The sequence below is a fragment of the Lacerta agilis genome, chromosome 13 (genome assembly GCF_009819535.1).
Source record: "Lacerta agilis isolate rLacAgi1 chromosome 13, rLacAgi1.pri, whole genome shotgun sequence".
Taxonomy (NCBI): Eukaryota; Metazoa; Chordata; class Lepidosauria; order Squamata; family Lacertidae; genus Lacerta; species Lacerta agilis.
In genome coordinates this window covers 39,597,095-39,614,881 of record NC_046324.1, presented here as the reverse complement: position 1 = coordinate 39,614,881, position 17,787 = coordinate 39,597,095, and the positions used below count along the sequence as shown (strand labels likewise).

Genomic DNA, 17,787 nt, shown 5'->3' with positions numbered 1-17,787 from the left:
GGTAGGTTGGTTCTGGGTTTTAACAGCGGATGCAAGCTGTAGCTTGGGGGGGGGGAGTGGCAGAACAAATGGGGAAAAAACAACAATAGCGCGGATAGGCCGATGGCGCACGTGCCAGCAGTGAGGGCTCTGCATGTCAAGTCTGGAAAGTGTGCCATAGGTTCGCCACCACTGAACTAGACAGACCAGAGGCAGATTTGTAACTTCCATTTTTATTTGCCTGATATAAATCAGCGGTGGTTTCGCCATCTTAAATATACTGCATGAGAACAAAGGCAGGTTATTACAGGTTATTACAGTGGCTGTCACATGGAATGACATCTCATTTTCATGTACTGGGAAGATATATTTTTGCTTTGTTTTTAAATGGGCTTCCCTAGGGGAGCTGTGGGCACTTGCTCAAAGAAGCAAATAACCTGAAACCTGCCAGGATACATCAGTCAAACCTTTACCCCTCTCTGTGTTAACCGAAATTATTTTAGTGGCTGCATGGATGGTGTCATTTTAGAGTTTCAACCCTAGGATTTGGAGAATACATAGACGTGCATGTTAACAAACACATTCACATTAGAATAGTCTGCATGGGAATGTGAGGACCCATCTGCACTAGACATTTAAAACAGTATCATACCACTTGAAACCATCATGGCTTCCCCCAAAGAATTATGGGGAGTGTAATCTGTTAAGAGCTGTTAGGGGACACCCCCCCAACCCTATTCCTCTCACAGAGCTACAATTCCCTGATTTCCCTTGGAAGAAAGATTGACTGTTAAACCACTCTGGAACTTGTACCACAAACATTCCTCTTCTCCCAGGCCTTTGGCTAATTAAACAATCTACAACCTTTTAGCGGGTATTGTTTTTGTATGTTACTATGCTATGTAGCTTTGTGTTTTTGTGTTGTAAACCACCCTCTGATCCTCGGATGAAGGGCAGCACAGAAATTTAATAAATAATAATATTAGCAATAATAATATGGGGTTCATTTGCATGTATGACCTCCTCCTGCTCCTGTCTCTACACGCAACGCTTTTTCATATAAAGATCACCTGTAGAAACCTTAATTGCTATTATGATCACGGAAGTGGCGATACCCTTTCCCCTTGTAGGAACCAGTCCTATGCATGTATCTGAACCACTAAACAATCACCATGCAGACCACAGCTGAACCTGTTAAGTTGCACCATGGCTTCAAAAAGCTCAAATCCCCTGCTGTCTCGAATCTAAACACATTGAATGAGGAAGCTGTGTCCCTTCAAATTGTTGCTGGACTGCAACTCACTGGCCATGCCGAAGGGAGTTTGAGTCCAACAGATGAATGGTTACTGGTTCCTCATCCCTGATCTAACACCCTGCAGGGTGCAGTCGTCACATTGCAACAGCTGCACCCTGCAGCGGTTTTGGTGGAGCTATTGCAACACAGGAACTTCATGGTTTATAACTGCGTATCCCCAGCCTTGCCCGGGTTTGCCAGAGCCTGCATTCTTCTGTCAACTGCATGAAGGATTTTCTTCCTTGGGCCTAGCTGCATCTGAATGCTCCGCAGGTCTTCATCTGAGCAAAGCACGAGGGCCTCTAAATCAATGTTTTCCCTCATCAAGATGGGAAGGAATTCGTTCAGGTTCTGGGATGCCAAAAACACCTCCAGGGGAGTGGTCTCCACTTTCCCGTCATCCCACCCGATTTCTTCTTCGATCCAAGATTCTTCTGGATTGTTCTCCGCATCTGCGTCACTACCGTCATCTTCAGGCTCTTTGAACTGAAGCAGCTCATCGGGCATTTTGAAGCTCATGCCTTCTTTCTCGAGCATCATCGCGTCAAAGTTTTTGCCCATGGTGGGCAAGTTGTTTTTAAATACAATGTTGCCAAGACCCGGCCGGTGGAAGATGGACCTTTGGCCCAGCTCGTCGTCATCTTCAGAAATGCCGTTTTTTCTTTGGAAGTCCTTGGTCAGGTCATCCTCGTCTTCTTCATTGAACACATCCATCACGGCGGTTCGTCCGGCTGGGATGCCTCCCTCTTGGGCATTTGCTTCTTGACCCTCAAGATTCTCCTCTTTCTTTTTCATCCTTCGCTTGACGGTGTCTTTCAGCTGTTTGGGCAATGTGCCCAGTGAAATGGGTGCAAAGAAACTGGAGACTTTCGTCCTCGTGGCTGTCCCCCTCTTTGAATGCATGGATCCTTTGCTGAAATTCCTGGCCATTTCGTGTTCATGTTTCTCCTGACGCCTCTCACATTCACGGATTTGCTTTTCTGCATCGCGCCGAGCCTGGGTCTTGAGCTGAGAGACTCTCTTGGGATTCTTGAGGTTCTGCTCAGTAGCGGCAGTGTCGAGGATCCTGACACATTCGTATTGGTTCCTGCTGGCAGCCACGTCGAGAGGAGAACGCATGTCATTATCCAGGGCGAAGATATTGGCGCCAAAATTGATTAAGAATGTTATGCAATGGATGTGGCCATTTGCAGCAGCGTGGTGGAGGGGAGTGTTCCCCCAAATGTCACACTTATCTGGGTCACCTCTGGAAAGAGACAAAACATGAAGGACTCAGACAATTGAACTCAACTCTGGAGTTTTCCAAAGGCAACATAATAAGGTAGAATGGATAGTACTACTTCAAACTGCAGCTGGGAGCACCATTTTTTAATTCTTCCCTGCAAGGTGAAAACTAGTACGCTAAGGAGACAGCTTCTAGGCCAGCACATTCCTAGCTGAGCTACTTTTCTAAGTGTAGGGAATTTTGCCACTTTATTCCCATTTTATTTTGTAGCAGAGCTGAAATTCCCAGAATTTCCTGGGAAGAGGGCTGGTTAAACCATTCCGGTCATTGCTTGGGAACAGCCCAGAAATATTTCGAAATAAAACTTTAAAGATCTAGTTCAACTCTACAATCAGCAGGTTCAACTCTACAATCACTGAGGGTTGTGTGGTTGTCACTGACTTGTGGCAAGGCCTTTTTGGTGGAGGTTCCCTGTTTGTGAAATGCCCACGCTGGTGAGATGAGTCTGTCTCCCTCACTGCTGACTTTCAGGAGGAAGTGAAAAGCATTCCTGTTTGCCCAGGAGTTTGATGGCTGAAGATGATTGATCCTGGGAACCCTGGGATCACAGGGTGACTAAATGTTTTTAACTCTTTTTAGAATGTTTTAACTGTAACTCTTTCAGCTGTTTTTAGAATGCTTGTTTTTAAAGTAGTTTTGCTGTGTGTGTGTTTGCTCCTTGAAGAGGAAGGGCAAGCTATACATTCAATTGATGATGGTGATGATGTCACATGAAGGGGAAGGGGGATTTGATTTTTACAGACTTTTGCATACAGTTACATTTGCAGCTGAGCAGCCTGCTCATTACAATCCCTGTCTCCCCAACTTGGGCAATATGGGCACCCTTATCTACAGGTTTCCCTCTCTGAATATAAATTGTTGAGACTTACATTCAGTGGCTCCCGACAAGCTGTCTGTATCCATGGCAGCCTCTTGTAAATTCAGTAAGAGGAAGCACATCCTGGCTCTATGTACTTAACTTTAATGCTTTGCTATTGAATTCTGATAGAAGTCATCTATTTTCCCCAAGCCCTTTGTTCTCCCAACTGCATTTGCTCTTGAGAAGTTTTTCAAACATTTGCACAGAAGGCATTACTGTACTTGTCTTCAACTGGAGCTGAATATACACCACATATTCAGAGCATATCCCAGACCCCTCAACTGTCCTGATAAAATCAGAACACCCCGTTTTGGGGTGCCACAGCATAAGTACTTTCTTTCCCAAATAGGTTTTATCTTAATAGCAAAAACAATAAATGAAGAGTTCACTTGTAATGCATCAGTGCTTCAGTGCTCATTTCTTCTCTTTCCAAAATAGATTTTATCTTGAACAATTGCAAACGCAGTAATAAAGAGTCCACTTGTGATATACCAGTGGTTCCGTGTTCGGACGTCATTCCGGTAATCCGATGTTTTGGTGCTAAAGAGCTTAGTCATCAGACTTTGTAGTAAATAATATACAAGAGAAGACAGTATGTAAACGACTTAAAGCAGGGGTATATCTATCCCCATCTGCATGTCTCCATCAGGAGGAGCTCAATGTCCTTCAGTTTGTTAAAGGAGGTTTAACAAACTAAAGGACATCCTCCTCTTTCTATTTGGGGAAAGAAACTACTTTCCCATTTTTATGGATGTTTATTGTTTGTTTACAGATAGCTGCCTTGGTGATATTATCTTGTGTCAATTGCAGTAGTCATTGTATCACCATCCTGTTCGTTGTTTTATTGTAAATACAGTGGTACCTCGGGTTACATACACTTCAGGTTACATACACTTCAGGTTACAGACTCCGCTAACCCAGAAATAACGCTTCAGGTTAAGAACTTTGCTTCAGGATAAGAACAGAAATCGTGCTCTGGCGGCGCAGCGGCAGCGGCAGGTCCCATTAGCTAAAGTGCTGCTTCAGGTTAAGAACAGTTTCAGGTTAAGAACGGACCCCCAGAACGAATTAAGTACTTAACCAGAGGAACCGCTGTACTCAGGCAAAACAAAATAAAATAAAATATTCCTTCCAGTAGCACCTTAGAGACCAACTAAGTTCGTTCTTGGTATGAGCTTTCGTGTGCATACCAAGAACGAACTTAGTTGGTCTCTAAGGTGCTACTGGAAGGAATTTTTTATTTTATTTTGTTTTGACTATGGCAGACCAACACGGCTACCTACCGGTACCTGTAACTGTACTCAGGCAGGCAGGCAGGCAGGCAGGCAGCATCAGTAAATACTGTTTGTCCCAAAGCTTCAGCTCTCTGCCTATCCTCAGCCTGGCTCAAAATGGTCACCTGTGCTTTACACACACACCAGTCTGAAACATCCTCTGCTTGGATGCAGGGGAAAGATCTCCCCCTTGTCATGAGTTTTCCAGTCATTCAAAAGGCAGCTATTGATAGCAATCTGACAATCTTCTGGACAAAGGAGACACGTGCAACTATTTGTGTAAACTCCTGTCCAACTGGTTTAGCGGACTCTTGCGCAGACCCCAATCTTGCAATCATACTATTACAGAGTCACTGAACTGGAAAGAACACTCAATGCCATCACGTCTACCTTCCCTAGCTTACCACGGGGGATTGCATCCTGCCAAGTTCTGCTCAGTGCAACCCGCTTATATTAATGGGCCTCGGTTGGTCATTCTCATTCATTTTAATGGGTTTATCTGAGTAGAATTTAGTGGGATGCCACCTATAATTGGGGGTCAGGCAACATAGGTATACTAGTTTAACTGTCCTTCCTTCTTACGGGGTGGTGTTACTGGTTTGTTTTGCTTTTGCTCTTGGTTTTATAATGCATTTTGTGTTTATATTCTGGAACCATAGTGTGCAAGTTAAGTGCTAATTTCAGTGTTATTTGCTTCCAAACAAAAAAACAAAAAACCACCCCACCTGCAAATAATATGGAAATGGTTGTTAAACTTGTGCAAGTATTCCACTATAGTTTCGAAAGTGCCTTTTATGTTGTGTTTGTGCTCAAATATAATGAACACAAGTATTTGTGCTCAAATGTAATGTGGAATTAACAGTTAGGGCAAGGTCGTGAAAGTGCCATGTGGATGCAGCCTAAGCAACTCAGGGCAAAGTACATTGTTATTGCAATACAAGAAGAAGAAGAAGAAGAAGAAGAGGAGGAGTTTGGATTTGATATCCTGCTTTATCACTACCCTGAGGAGTCTCAAAGCAGCTAACAATCTCCTTTCCTTTCCTTCCCCACAACAAACACTCTGTTAGGTGAGTGAGGCTGAGAGACTTCAAAGAAGTGTGACTAGCCCAAGGTCACCCAGCAGCTGCATGTGGAGGAGCGGGGACGTGAACCCGGTTCACCAGATTACGAGTCCACCGCTCTTAACCACTACACCACAATTCAAGAAACAGAAGCAATAAAAATGCAATTGCAAATCACCTAGCACAGAGAACTCAGCGGGATTAACTTCTGAGTAGATTTATACTGGATCATGTTGTAAGCTACAAATATCACAACCCATGGTCTGGATCTTGCCTCTGCCATGAACTCACTAGGCAAGCCATTCTCTGAGCAATATGGGTGACAATAGTACTACCTTACAGGGTTGTTGTAAGGATTTCAGCTAGATAATGCACGTGAACACTTGAAAGCGCTACACAGATGCTAAGTATTATTTCTAATTAGCTTTGATTGCTTTGTATGCAGACACAGGGCTACTATATAGCTTCTCATGAGTTTACCCATAACTGGGTTAAGCTAAACTGTTAAAATCTCATTTTACTCCTATTGACGTCACTGAAATTAAGGGCCTGTCTGTATGAATAGGTTTCCCTGCACATCAGGTCACAGTGATTCAATGTTCTCCAACATGAGCTGCAGGGCATCTGTTGTTTTATACCAAAGGGTTTTATATATATATAAAAAATCCAGACCAGGCACAAATTTCTATTGAGTTTGTCTCTTAGATAATTTAATGCGACCAGTCACAAGTCAGGAAGATGACCCATTTTTAAAATGATAGTTTCACTCGTTGAGATTTAGGATTTGTCTTTGTGATGGGGAACAAAGAACTTATGAATTGTGGGTGCCAGCCTTTGGGGGTGCCAGATTCCCCATAAATCCTAGATTTAGTAAGTGTTAGAATTTAATCAAGCCCCCAGAATCCCCAGCTGCAGCTGGGATTCAATTGCCAGAATAGCCAGGTCAGCCACTAAGTATGAGTCACTAATTTAACAAAAGCAAGGTGATAAGACATTAAGAAAGCGGGGACTGTGCGTCGGATGGCTCTTGGGAGGGGCCCCTCCTCCAGCTCTGAGTTAGTTAGTAGGACAAAGGCCAGGGTTGGAAGGGGAGTTGTTTTAGGATTGCAGTTGGCTGGGAGGTGAGCTGAGGGGTGGTGGTGGTGGCCATCTGTTAAACACAGTAAGCTGGAGCAGAGGGTCAGAGAGTAATGGCTGGTTTCTGCTGGCATCCAAGACTGTGGCCAATGGCCATGGAAGAAGCAAGACCTTCTTGGAGTGTTAATGCTGTGAGCTCCTCCATCATAGGCTCAGGATGTATACATGTGCAAATAAACCATACATCCTAAAGACAACACAGTCTCCTCTGTGCCTCATTTTGAAAAGGAAACATGAGCCGTGGGTGAGCGTCTGCAGCCCCTGGAATCTTGCACTGCTCAGAGATTGGGGTGGCGTGCAACATTATTTTGATAATCTAGCTCATTGCTGTCTACATTAAGGGCTCATCCAGGCTTCCTTTTGTGCCACTTTTCTTAGGCATAGGTCTGGGCTTTAAAGCTCCATGTCTGAGCAGTGGCTTTTTTTGTTTTGGTCCTGGGGTTTCCCCTGGGGAAACCCACCTTTTACCATTGAATCGGTGCAAATGCAATTGGGTTTTTGCTCTGATTCAGGGGCAAAAGATGTGTTTTCCTGGGGAAAGCACTGAGACCAAAACAAAAAACAGAACCACTCCAACACGCAGCTTTAAAGCACAGAGTTGTGCCTGGAACGTGCTGTGCAAAAGGAAGTCTGGATGAGCTCTGAGTTACAGTGGCTCTTCAGGTTTTGAGGGAGCCTATCCTAGACCGTATAGTTAAAGCTATGGTTTTCCCAGTAGTAATGTATGGAAGTGAGAGCTGGACCATAAAGAAGGCTGATCGCCGTAGAATTGATGCTTTTGAATTATGGTGCTGGAGGAGACTCTTGAGAGTCCCGTGGACTGCAAGAAGATCAAACCTATCCATTCTCAAAGAAATCAGCCCTGAGTACTCACTAGAAGGACAGATCCTGAAGTTGAGGCTCCAGTACTTTGGCCACCTCATGAGAAGAGAAGAATCCCTAGAAAAGACCCTGATGTTGGGAAAGATGGAGGGCACAAGGAGAAGGGGACGACAGAGGATGAGATGGTTGGACAGTGTTCTTGAAGCTACTAACATGAGTTTGGCCAAACTGCGAGAGGCAGTGAAGGATAGGCGTGCCTGGCGTACTCTGGTCCATGGGGTCACGAAGAGTCGGACACGACTGAACGACTGAACAACAACAACAACAATCCTAGACCTACCTGGATATGCTGGGGATTGAACCTGGGACCTTCTGCATGCAAGACAGGTGCTCTACCACTTAGCTATGGCCTTTCCTCAAAATGTTATTTTGCACTGAAGAGCGGATTCCAATTTCTGCTGCTCTCCAATGGACCACTTGACATTTACTGAGGGGCTTGGTGGACCATGTCATGATCTTTCCGCCTGTTGCAGTCATTATAATGCATTGTGCTAGACGCTATGTGGTTTTTAACTGCATTTTAACAGGCTCACCATGGACCACCTGAATGACGTTTGCGGACCACAGTTGGTCCATAAACCACAGTTTGGGGATCCGTGGCATAGGAGAACATTTCATCATGTGACATCCCACCCAACCCAGGTCAGTTCAAAGTTCCAAGCAGGCTATATAGACTGACCACCTGGGTAATGACAAGCCTTGGTTTCTTTTTTTCATTTGTGAAGTCTATGGAGTGATAATTCATTTTACTAGGCTGTAAATTTAGGATAAGCAACTGTACTGTTTAAAGGTTGCTTTTATTGGCAATAAAACATAGCATATGAAAGAGCAAGCCACACCCAAAAGCCAGGAACTAAGAAATGCTTTACCTTCCTATACTTGAAGTTTGCCTTCTGTTCTAACACTCTAAGCCAGCAGTGAGGAATTGAGGGCCACATTCTGTTCTGAGCAACTTTCAACATGCCACTGAGCTTTTCCTGAGAAGCATAAAAGGAGTTGGTCTTTCCGGGATTTGTATTCTGCTCCTAATGTCATCTCCCTAGGAACTCTGCAGGGAAGGAGAAAAATTATCTCCCCATATAAAAAAAAGAGAGGAATTTAACCTATTAGAGCAGGCATAGGCCAACTCGGCCCTCCAGATGTTTTAGGACTACAACTCCCATCATCCCTAGCTGACAGGACCAGTGGTCAGGGATGATGGGAGTTGTAGTCCCAAAACATCTGGAGGGCCAGATGTTTCTTTGCATGTGTTTTAAAAACCACAACAGCACTGACAGGTGGGTTCAGAGGCAAAAAACAAACAAACGGGTGGATAGCAGGCAATTAAAGCACGTTCAACACACAAGGCTTCCCCCAAATAATCTTGCGAACTGAATTTTGTCAGAGGGGCTGGGAAGTGGAGCTCTGTGACAGCAAAACTACAGTTCTTATGATCACACACACACACACACACAGGAGGGATCAGGTGTTTTAAATGTGCATCTGATGTCCTTTAAATGGATCTGCCGTTGCTTTTGCATTGTGGACTGCATTGTGGATGAGCAAGAGTCATATTTCTAACCAGGCAAGCAAGAGGCACTGTTACAATTCAAGGGCACATTCCAGCCCGACAAAATGACGTTGGGAGGACGCAAGCCAAGACAAATGAGCCTTGTGGTTGGGTGGGGAAGTTGTGGCCTGAGGACAGTCCCAAGTGCTGGACAGAGGGTTACATTTGTCCCCAGTGGCTGTCAAACTTCAGTGACACCCTGTCCAACACTAAAATTTGGTGCGTCCCACCTCTCATGCTCTGTTCTTCACTGCACTGTTGTGGCACCCCCTGCAGCTGAACCAGTCACACTACCCTAAAACCACCTCTGTTGCCTCCTAGGCTTGAGCCTCCCTCACTTTATGCATTATTTTAGCATAGCTCATATCAGTCTTTTATTCTACACAGACACACATACCCCAGTACTATGGCCCTCAGTCAATATCAGTATTGGATTTGAAATTGTTTTTATATATGTAACTTTTAAATCTGTTTTCGTATGTGTAACAGTTTTTAACTGTTTTATATATGCAATTGTTTCATACACGTTTTTATTGGGTTGTGAAATCGCTTTGAGGTGCCTCATAGGAGGTAATTCACAAATGAAATAAATAACAATAATGTATTTTACAAGTATTTTAAAAACTGGGTCTAACACATAAAAAGGAAGCTGGTGGGTTCCTTTCTTGGTGATGCAGCAATAAAACTGCTAGCACATTTGCAAAGCTAAGCAGGGTCTGGTATGGTTTAAAATTGGATGGGGGACCATGTGTTGAGATTCCTGCATTGCTGGGGGTTGGACTAGATGACCCTTGGGTCCATTCCAACTCATACAATCATTTCCTCCTTGTTGATACTTATCCTCCTCATTGGGCCCTTTGAACAATTCAACCTGTGTCCAAAAATCCACATTCATCTCCCCCGTTCAGACAGCCCTTCATTGTGAAAGTTCAAGAGAGCAATTTAATGCACAGACGCAGATTCCAACCCAAGCAGATTGAAAGAGATTAATACAGGCTGCAAAGCAGAGGTCGAGGTACCTTTGTGTGATTCTAATTAGAAGAAGATTGCTTCTTAACTGGATTTCGATCACCTACGTCTCCCACAAACGCATGTCAGTGCTAAAGGCATTGTTGCAGGTATTATATATATAATAATCCTGGTTCAATTCTGTTCAATTGATTTCCAAGTGTACAAGCAATTTTGAGTCTACAGAAATTATTGTCTTCCTTGTTAGGAATTCTTTGGGCTGGAAATCTCTGAGTTAAACAGGTTTCCTTGTTGGAAGCACTCCTTCCAGCATTCAGGAAGAAGGCTCACCACATACGCCCCACTTTCTCCTAGCCATGGTTCTGGTGTGGCCCAGGTTAGCTCAGTTGGTTAGAGCTTGGTGCTGATAACGGCAAGGTCACAGGTTTGATCCCCGTATGGTTGCAGATTCCTGCATTGCAGGGGATTGGACTAGATAAGCTGTAGGTTCCTTTCCAACTCAACCTGCCTTTCTGAGTCAGATCATTGGACCATCTAGCAGAGTTTTGTCTACATAGACTGTGAGATGGGTTCTCCAGGGTTCCAGGTAGGGTTCAACTGGTGTCAGGGACATGGCTGGCAGAGAGGAGTCTGCAGAGGGGGAGGAAGAGGCAGAGGAAAACAGGAACGTGATTCTTTCACACAAGGGAAGTGAGATAAGCCCTTTGCTACCTGTAAGTTTTCGCAGCAGCACAGGGATGCAGGAGCAGGTGGTAGAAGGAGGTTGGATTCAGCTCCAGAGGAGGAGGAATTGGCTGCACCTGAGTCTCCAAGAAGTAGGAGGCGGAGCAAGCAATTAGAACAAAGGAAGACCAGCTGGAAGCGGGGTAGGATGTGGCATATATCTGGCCTTGGGAGGAGCCGGAAGCCAGTCAAGTCAGTTGACTCCGACAGTGAGGAATGAGTTAACTGCTGAAAGCTTGTTATTGGTAAATATACCTCAACTAGTAAAACTGCCTGCGTTCCACAGAAGTGCTAAACCTGACAACTGGGGAACTGCACCAGAGACCTTCTGGATGCAAAGCAGATGTGTTGCCACTGAGCTATGGCCCTTCCTTCTAACCTTCTTCAGTATTTCTGCATGCACCCCAGCTTTACAAAATGATGCCCTCTTTTCTCAAGGGGCAGAATGGTTAGGCATGTGTTGAGTGCCCACACCCCAGCAGGAAGTCCACCGAGAACCTGGGCCCTGCTCTGGTTATTGTGGAGTTGGAAACGGTTCAGGAAAAAATGGGCAACCAAAATGATCAAGGGGGTGGAGCGAATCCATCTATAAGCAAAGCTTACAGCGTTTGGGGCTTTTAGGCTTAGAGAAAAGGGGGATAAGAGGTGATCTGAAGGGAGCTTATAAAATAATGCATGACATGGGAGAAAGTGGATGGAGAAAAGTTTTTCTCCATCTCTCCCAACCCCAGACTTCATGGACATCCATGAAGCCGAACATTGGAAGATTCAGGACAGATGAAAAGAAGTCCTTATTCACACAGTGCCAAGTTAAACACAGAATTCTAACCCACAGGAAGCCCATGATGGCCACCAACTTGGATTGCTTTATAAGAGAATTAGATAAATTAATGGAGCACACAAATACCAGTGGTCACTAGTCGTGATGGCTATGGTCTGCTTCCACGATCAGAAATAGTAGCACCTTTGAATACCAGCAAATGGAAACCACTGAAGGAGGGAGTGTTATTGACATCTGGTTGGCCACTGTGAGAACAGGGTGCTGGACTAAATGCACCATTGCCCTTACCCAGCAGGCTTTACTTAGGTTGCTGCTGTTAATATTTAATAAATTTATATCCCACCCTTCCTTCCAAAGGAGCCCACAGTGGCAAACATGTAAATAATGAAAGAATACAATTAAACACTTCTAAAGACAGTTTAAACCTTCTAAAAGGATCACCAGCTCTCAGAACCGATAATTCCAAGGTTGCCAAGAACAGAATCTTTCATCCATCAAATGGCTGGGTAAACAAGGTTGTTGTTTTTTTAAAAAAAATCCCCCTAGAAGTGCTTAATGAGGGAGACAGGCACACCTCAGTAGAAAGGGCACTCCACAAATGAGGAACAACCACTAAAAAGGCCCTGCCACGGCTTCCACCACCAAGCAGATAGCCCAAATTGACAGCACCACCAACAGGCTCTTTTATATCTTAAACACAAGGCAAAAAGTTGTATCTAACCAGGTTCATCTCACAGTAGAATCACTGAAATCAATACCCATTAATTTCAATAGGTCTGCTCTGTGTAGGACAAGCATGCGATACAACTTCTGGGTGGGGTTTCTTATGTAGATTTTCCCTCCTCATCCCCTGAAATCTGATCAGCTCTAAAACAAAGAACCAATTCGCTTTCCCATCCCTCTCCCTGCAGGTTTTAGGATTTTAATTAAAAAAACAACAACAACATTATGGCATATATCAAAGCCTGCTGAATTTACCCTCTTCGGCAGATTATTTCCATAGCCTCCAGGTTGCCATGGTAAGCCACCAGCAAGGTCGGTGTCATCCCATCCACGTCTGAAGTGTTCAGGTCTTTTCTGGTGGCTTCTCTGAGTAGGTCCAGATTGCCGTCGGCAGCTGCCTGGTGGTACCGGGTGGACATCTTCCTCGCTGGTAGGATCTGTCTGAGGCAGAACCCCCCTCACACAGTGTAGCCGTTGGTTTCAATGGCTGAGCGCTTCCGCAAACACAGCTAGTTAATTAATAGCCTCAGGCAGCAGGGCAGCAAGATATAAAAATGAGGAAGCAAAGGTCACTCCTGTTTGCACCGTTCTTGAAAATGTCATCTCCTCAGTCATAACTTTGAGGGACCTTCATCACTGTAGTTCTCACAATGCCCAAATGCCTATGCAGAGTAAGGGCACCCCATCCAATTCCATTTTCTTCAGCATTTGACAAGGGGGAAACAGGCCTATTTGTGTTATAAATGAAGGCCTCTCCTAACAAAGGAAGCTGCCTTATAGCTACTGAGGCTATGTACATCCACACTGCACATTTAAAGCAGTGTTATACCACTTTAAACACTCATGGCTTCCCCCAAAGTTGTGAAGATACCCCTGCTCCCCTCCCAGAGTTACAATTCTCTGAGGTATCTGAAGAAGTGTGCATGCACACGAAAGCTCATACCAAGAACAAACTTAGTTGGTCTCTAAGGTGCTCCTGGAAGGATTTTTTAAATTTTTTATTTTGTTTTGACTATGGCAGACCAACATGGCTACCTACCTGTAACCAGTTCTCTGAGTGGTTCAACAGTATACCTTTCAACTGTTCGGGGGGGGGGGGGGAACGGGACATCCCGTTTTTAAACACAAGATCATGTAGGCCATTTTGGGTGCTGTGATCTCCCCCAAAGTTGAGGGGAATTTCCATTCAAATGGTTGTGTGTGCCACATCATGTGATTAATTATACAGGGTGGGGCGTACCTGCTCCCCCCCAAAAAAAATATTTTATTCAAGTTGACACCTGTGGCTTGGAGGGCTGTGTTGCAACATCCTGTGTTACAACTGAATATCGAGCAACCAGCGGGGGGAGGGGGGATTTATATCCATTTTTTGGCCTGTTATAAGGAAACCAGGAAGAAGAAGAAGAAGAAGAAGAAGAAGAAGAAGAAGAGACTTAATGCCTAAGGAGTTACACTGTCAGTTCTGTCAAGCAGTTTGGAAAGGATTCAATGAGACTCACCACAAATTCCCTCTTGGGAGGACTTTATTAGCCCTTCCATAGACCCTTGCAAAGCTCTATTTGAGTGGGAGTCTTTCTTCTTCCTCTTTTTGTAAGTGTTGAATCAACATTGAATGGTGTTTTGAGCTGCCAGAACGATTATTTCCCCCTTCGTCCTCAGAAAAGATATCCCAAGGCTCAAATCATTTTGCTCTGAAATGGGGGAAATGAAGCCTCTGTGTGTGGGACTCATTAGGAGGAACTTAACAGTTGTTTGAAAGGATGCTTTTAAACTTCTTGTAGTTGTTTGATACCTTATCCTTGTAGTGAAAGCAATTTTCCTGAAAGGAAGTACATTTCAGTGTGTCGTGGGTCTTACTCCCTGTAAGCACTAAGCACTGCAGCCTTGGGGGGGGGGGAGGTGGGGGAGAGGTCTGGGATTGTTTTATATAAAAAGGTTTTTATTTGTTTTCCCAGATTGATGATGACTCACTGCTTTCCGGTTTTGGTCCTCAAGTGTCAAAACAATTTAGAGCTGCTGAGAGCATCATCCTACAAAAACAGAGACACAAATATGTTTTTTCTTCATTGTGTTGTGCCCAGCACTTCAGATTTCTCTGTTTACCTGGGAGAGTTCGTTTTCTTATCCCTGCTCTATATAAATTATTTCCCCTATTTATAGCTTTTGGAAATGGCTTGTTGAAATTTTGTTAATTCGGCCTACTGGATGTAGTTAGGCCTGCAAGGCAGAGCTTTCCCACCACTGCTGTATTTTATTCAATAATTTTATTTATTTATAGAAGTATTTATATACCACCATCTCATCAAGAGGTTGGGTGGTACAGTATTTGACAATATATGTACCATAAAACATTAAACATCAGTAATAATACAGGACAAAATAATCATTAATGTAACTGGCTGAACAATAATAGTTTAAACCAGTGGTTTTCAACCAGTGTGCCATGGCACCCTGGGGTGCCTTGAATGATGGTCAGGGGTGCTGTGGGCAACACTGGCCTCTTCCTTCCTTCCTTCCTTCCTTCCTTCCTTCCTTCCTTCCTTCCTTCCTTCCTTCCATGCCCTTTCGCGTCTCTGCTTCCCAAAGGCTTGCACAGCTGTTTGTTGCAGCAGCCCTGGCTACAAGCTCCTCAGGCGAATGGTGCCTCTGGGCCTTGCCAGGGGGTGTGCTGGTTTCCAGGAGCTTAGGTGGCCTTGGAGTAAGCAAGAAAATGGGCGAGGGAGCCCAGCCAGCCAGTCCGCCAGCCCTTGCTGTAGGGACAGCAGCAGCGGCTGCCCAGAGGACTCCCAAGGAGAGGGCAGAGAAGGCTGAAGTAACGCTCCACAAGGGAGGGTGTTCAAAAAAGGGTGAGGGGCTGCCAGCTCTGCAGGCAAGGGGTGACATAACTGGGCTGCTGAGCCCCACAGGGGTGCCCAGAAAGAATGCAATTGTTCAAGGGAGCCGTGGATTCAAAAAGGTTGAAAACCTCTGGTTTAAACAATTGCATAGGCCTGTCAACATGAAAAGGTATTTGAGAAACGCCTGAAAGTCAAAAGCGAGGGTGCCTGTTGCATCTCTGCTGGAAGAATGCTCCATAGCATGGGATTGGCAGCTCCAAATGCCCAACTTTTAGTTGAGGCTAGACCCTTCAAGTGTCCCTGTTCTCCAGGGACAGTCCCGGATTTACAGAAGCTGTCCTGGTTTCTGATTTGATCCTGGAATGTCCTGCTCTTCCTTAGGACATCCCTATTTTCATCAGAGAAACGTTGGAGGATATGGAGTTATGCAACTCCTGAGCCAAGGAAATCTGAAGAGAGCAGTATGTATAAAGTAAGTAAGTAAGTAAGAAAGACATCCCTATTTTCATTGGAGAAATGTTGGCGGGTAAGAACTCTTGGTTGAATTGATAGCATTTTGTGTACTCGTTAATTGCTTCTAGGCTCTTAACAAGCCAGACGCTTCTGACAGATTCCTCTGAAGTGACAAAACAGGCTCTGCTCCCTGAGTGTTTCTGGCACTCTCAGGTGGCCAACTTCGCTGCCCTTTCATCCTGAAACGAAAATGCAGATTGTGTAATTGGAAACAGTTCCCTGGGAGAACCAGCGCTACTTGCTGCGATTTGCTTGTTAGAGCTGCTGGCGGAATCGAGATCAAAGCTCTGGTGTGGACAAAGCAGCAGACAGCTCAAAAAGCAGAAAGCAACCTGAGGCTCAATGAGAAGGGATGGTTGGCGGAGAAATCTTGGTAGCTGCCTGCAGCCCTCATCTGGTCGTGCTTTTTCCTGCTACTACACCTTTTTATGTAATGTACAAAAAGTGCTTTTTTCTTAGCTTCTGGCTCATGTCTGTTCAGCAGTGTTCTAAGAACACAATAACAGCCCTGCTTTGCCCTCTCCCTGGAGTATTTTTGCCTGGCTGGAAAGTGCCCTTGAACTCTTGAAAATGCCTCTTGCTTGCCTGGAAGGGAGAGATAAGAGAGATGTGTCTGTGGATAGAACTAGAAAAGGGGGAAATTTGCATTCTCTGCTCCTCCCACTTTAGCCTCTGGCCCCACCCACCACTGGCATGTGGCCCTTGGGACATTGCCCAGGCATTAATGCGGCTCTCAGGCTGTGAAAGGTCTCCCATCCTAGTGTAATGCTATGTATCGGGTGATGTAGTGTTACCATTTGCCCTGAAATGTTGATGAGTTCTCATGAGGACTTTTTGGGTGTGGGTGTTTTTTTTAAAAAAGAATGAAATAAAATTGCAGACTGATGTGGAAATGTGGAGAACCGAACTCAAGGGTGGAAAAATGAGAAACTGAAAGAAACCGAAAACGACAGATTCTCGTATGAGAACCAGTGTGGTGTAACAAAGGCCATGTTCACACCATTCATTTAAAGCGTTATGATGCCACTTTAAACAACCATGGCTTCTCTGTGGGAAGGAGTTTGTGAAGGTTGCTGAGAGTGGTTAGGAGACCCGTGTTCCCCTCACAGAGCCACAGTTTCCAGAGTGGTTTGACAAGCAATCCCTCTTCACAGGGAACTTGGGGAATTATAGCTTTGGGAGGGAAATAGGGAAGAAATTAGCTTTTCTGTGTAGGGGTGTGCGGATGGATGGTTGTATATAAAAGCACGCAGCCACATTCAGAACTCTGAAGTGGGTACCAAATAAAGTGGTTTTTTTATACTATAAACCACTCAAAGAGACCAGATAATATCTCCCTTATTTAATTGCCCATTGTCGACTATGCCATTGGGTGGAAGTATTAAGTTGGCTGATGAGTAACTTTGCTCAATTCTCCAGAAAATAAATGTGTGGAAACCTACTGCGCATTTATTTATTTAGCCCCTGAAAATGACTTCTTGACAAACTGCTTGCATTGCAAAAATAAAAAGGGCATTGCAGTTTGAGTTTGCATTACCCTGCAGAGTAGGGTAATTTGTGTGTATACTAGGGAGGCCATATTCCCAAAAGTCAGCTGGTGGATACTCCATGTTCTTTTGCTTTGTGGAGTCTGTGTAGGAACAGGGCCGGCCCACATATGAGGCAAGGTGAGGCGACTGCCTCAGGCAGCAGGATTCACAGGAGCAACAGACCCCGATGCAGATCTTTATTCCCCCTTGCTCCCAATGTACCGTAGATCCTTGCTCACCCCTTCTTCCCTGGCAGGGAGGCATTTTGTGGATCGCCTCAATGTATTGGGTGCCAAAATGTATTGGGTCAACCTTGTAGGAATCAACAAGACTGTACAGTACAGGGTTGCTGTTTTTAACAGTCGGGGGTGGGGGAGTTGATGATCTCCTAT

General features: G+C 44.8%; 1 protein-coding gene across 1 annotated transcript; it reads right to left on the bottom strand.

The window, feature by feature from the left end:
• Positions 1-943: 943 nt before the first annotated feature.
• On the bottom strand, positions 944-13,162 carry ANKS4B (ankyrin repeat and sterile alpha motif domain containing 4B). The gene is made up of 2 exons (XM_033167740.1): positions 12,772-13,162; positions 944-2,519 (listed from the first exon to the last, which is right to left on the bottom strand). Exons 1-2 carry the CDS (start codon positions 12,933-12,935, stop codon positions 1,436-1,438), a joined length of 1,248 nt encoding a protein of 415 aa, XP_033023631.1. The 5' UTR covers positions 12,936-13,162; the 3' UTR covers positions 944-1,435.
• Positions 13,163-17,787: the final 4,625 nt, after the last annotated feature.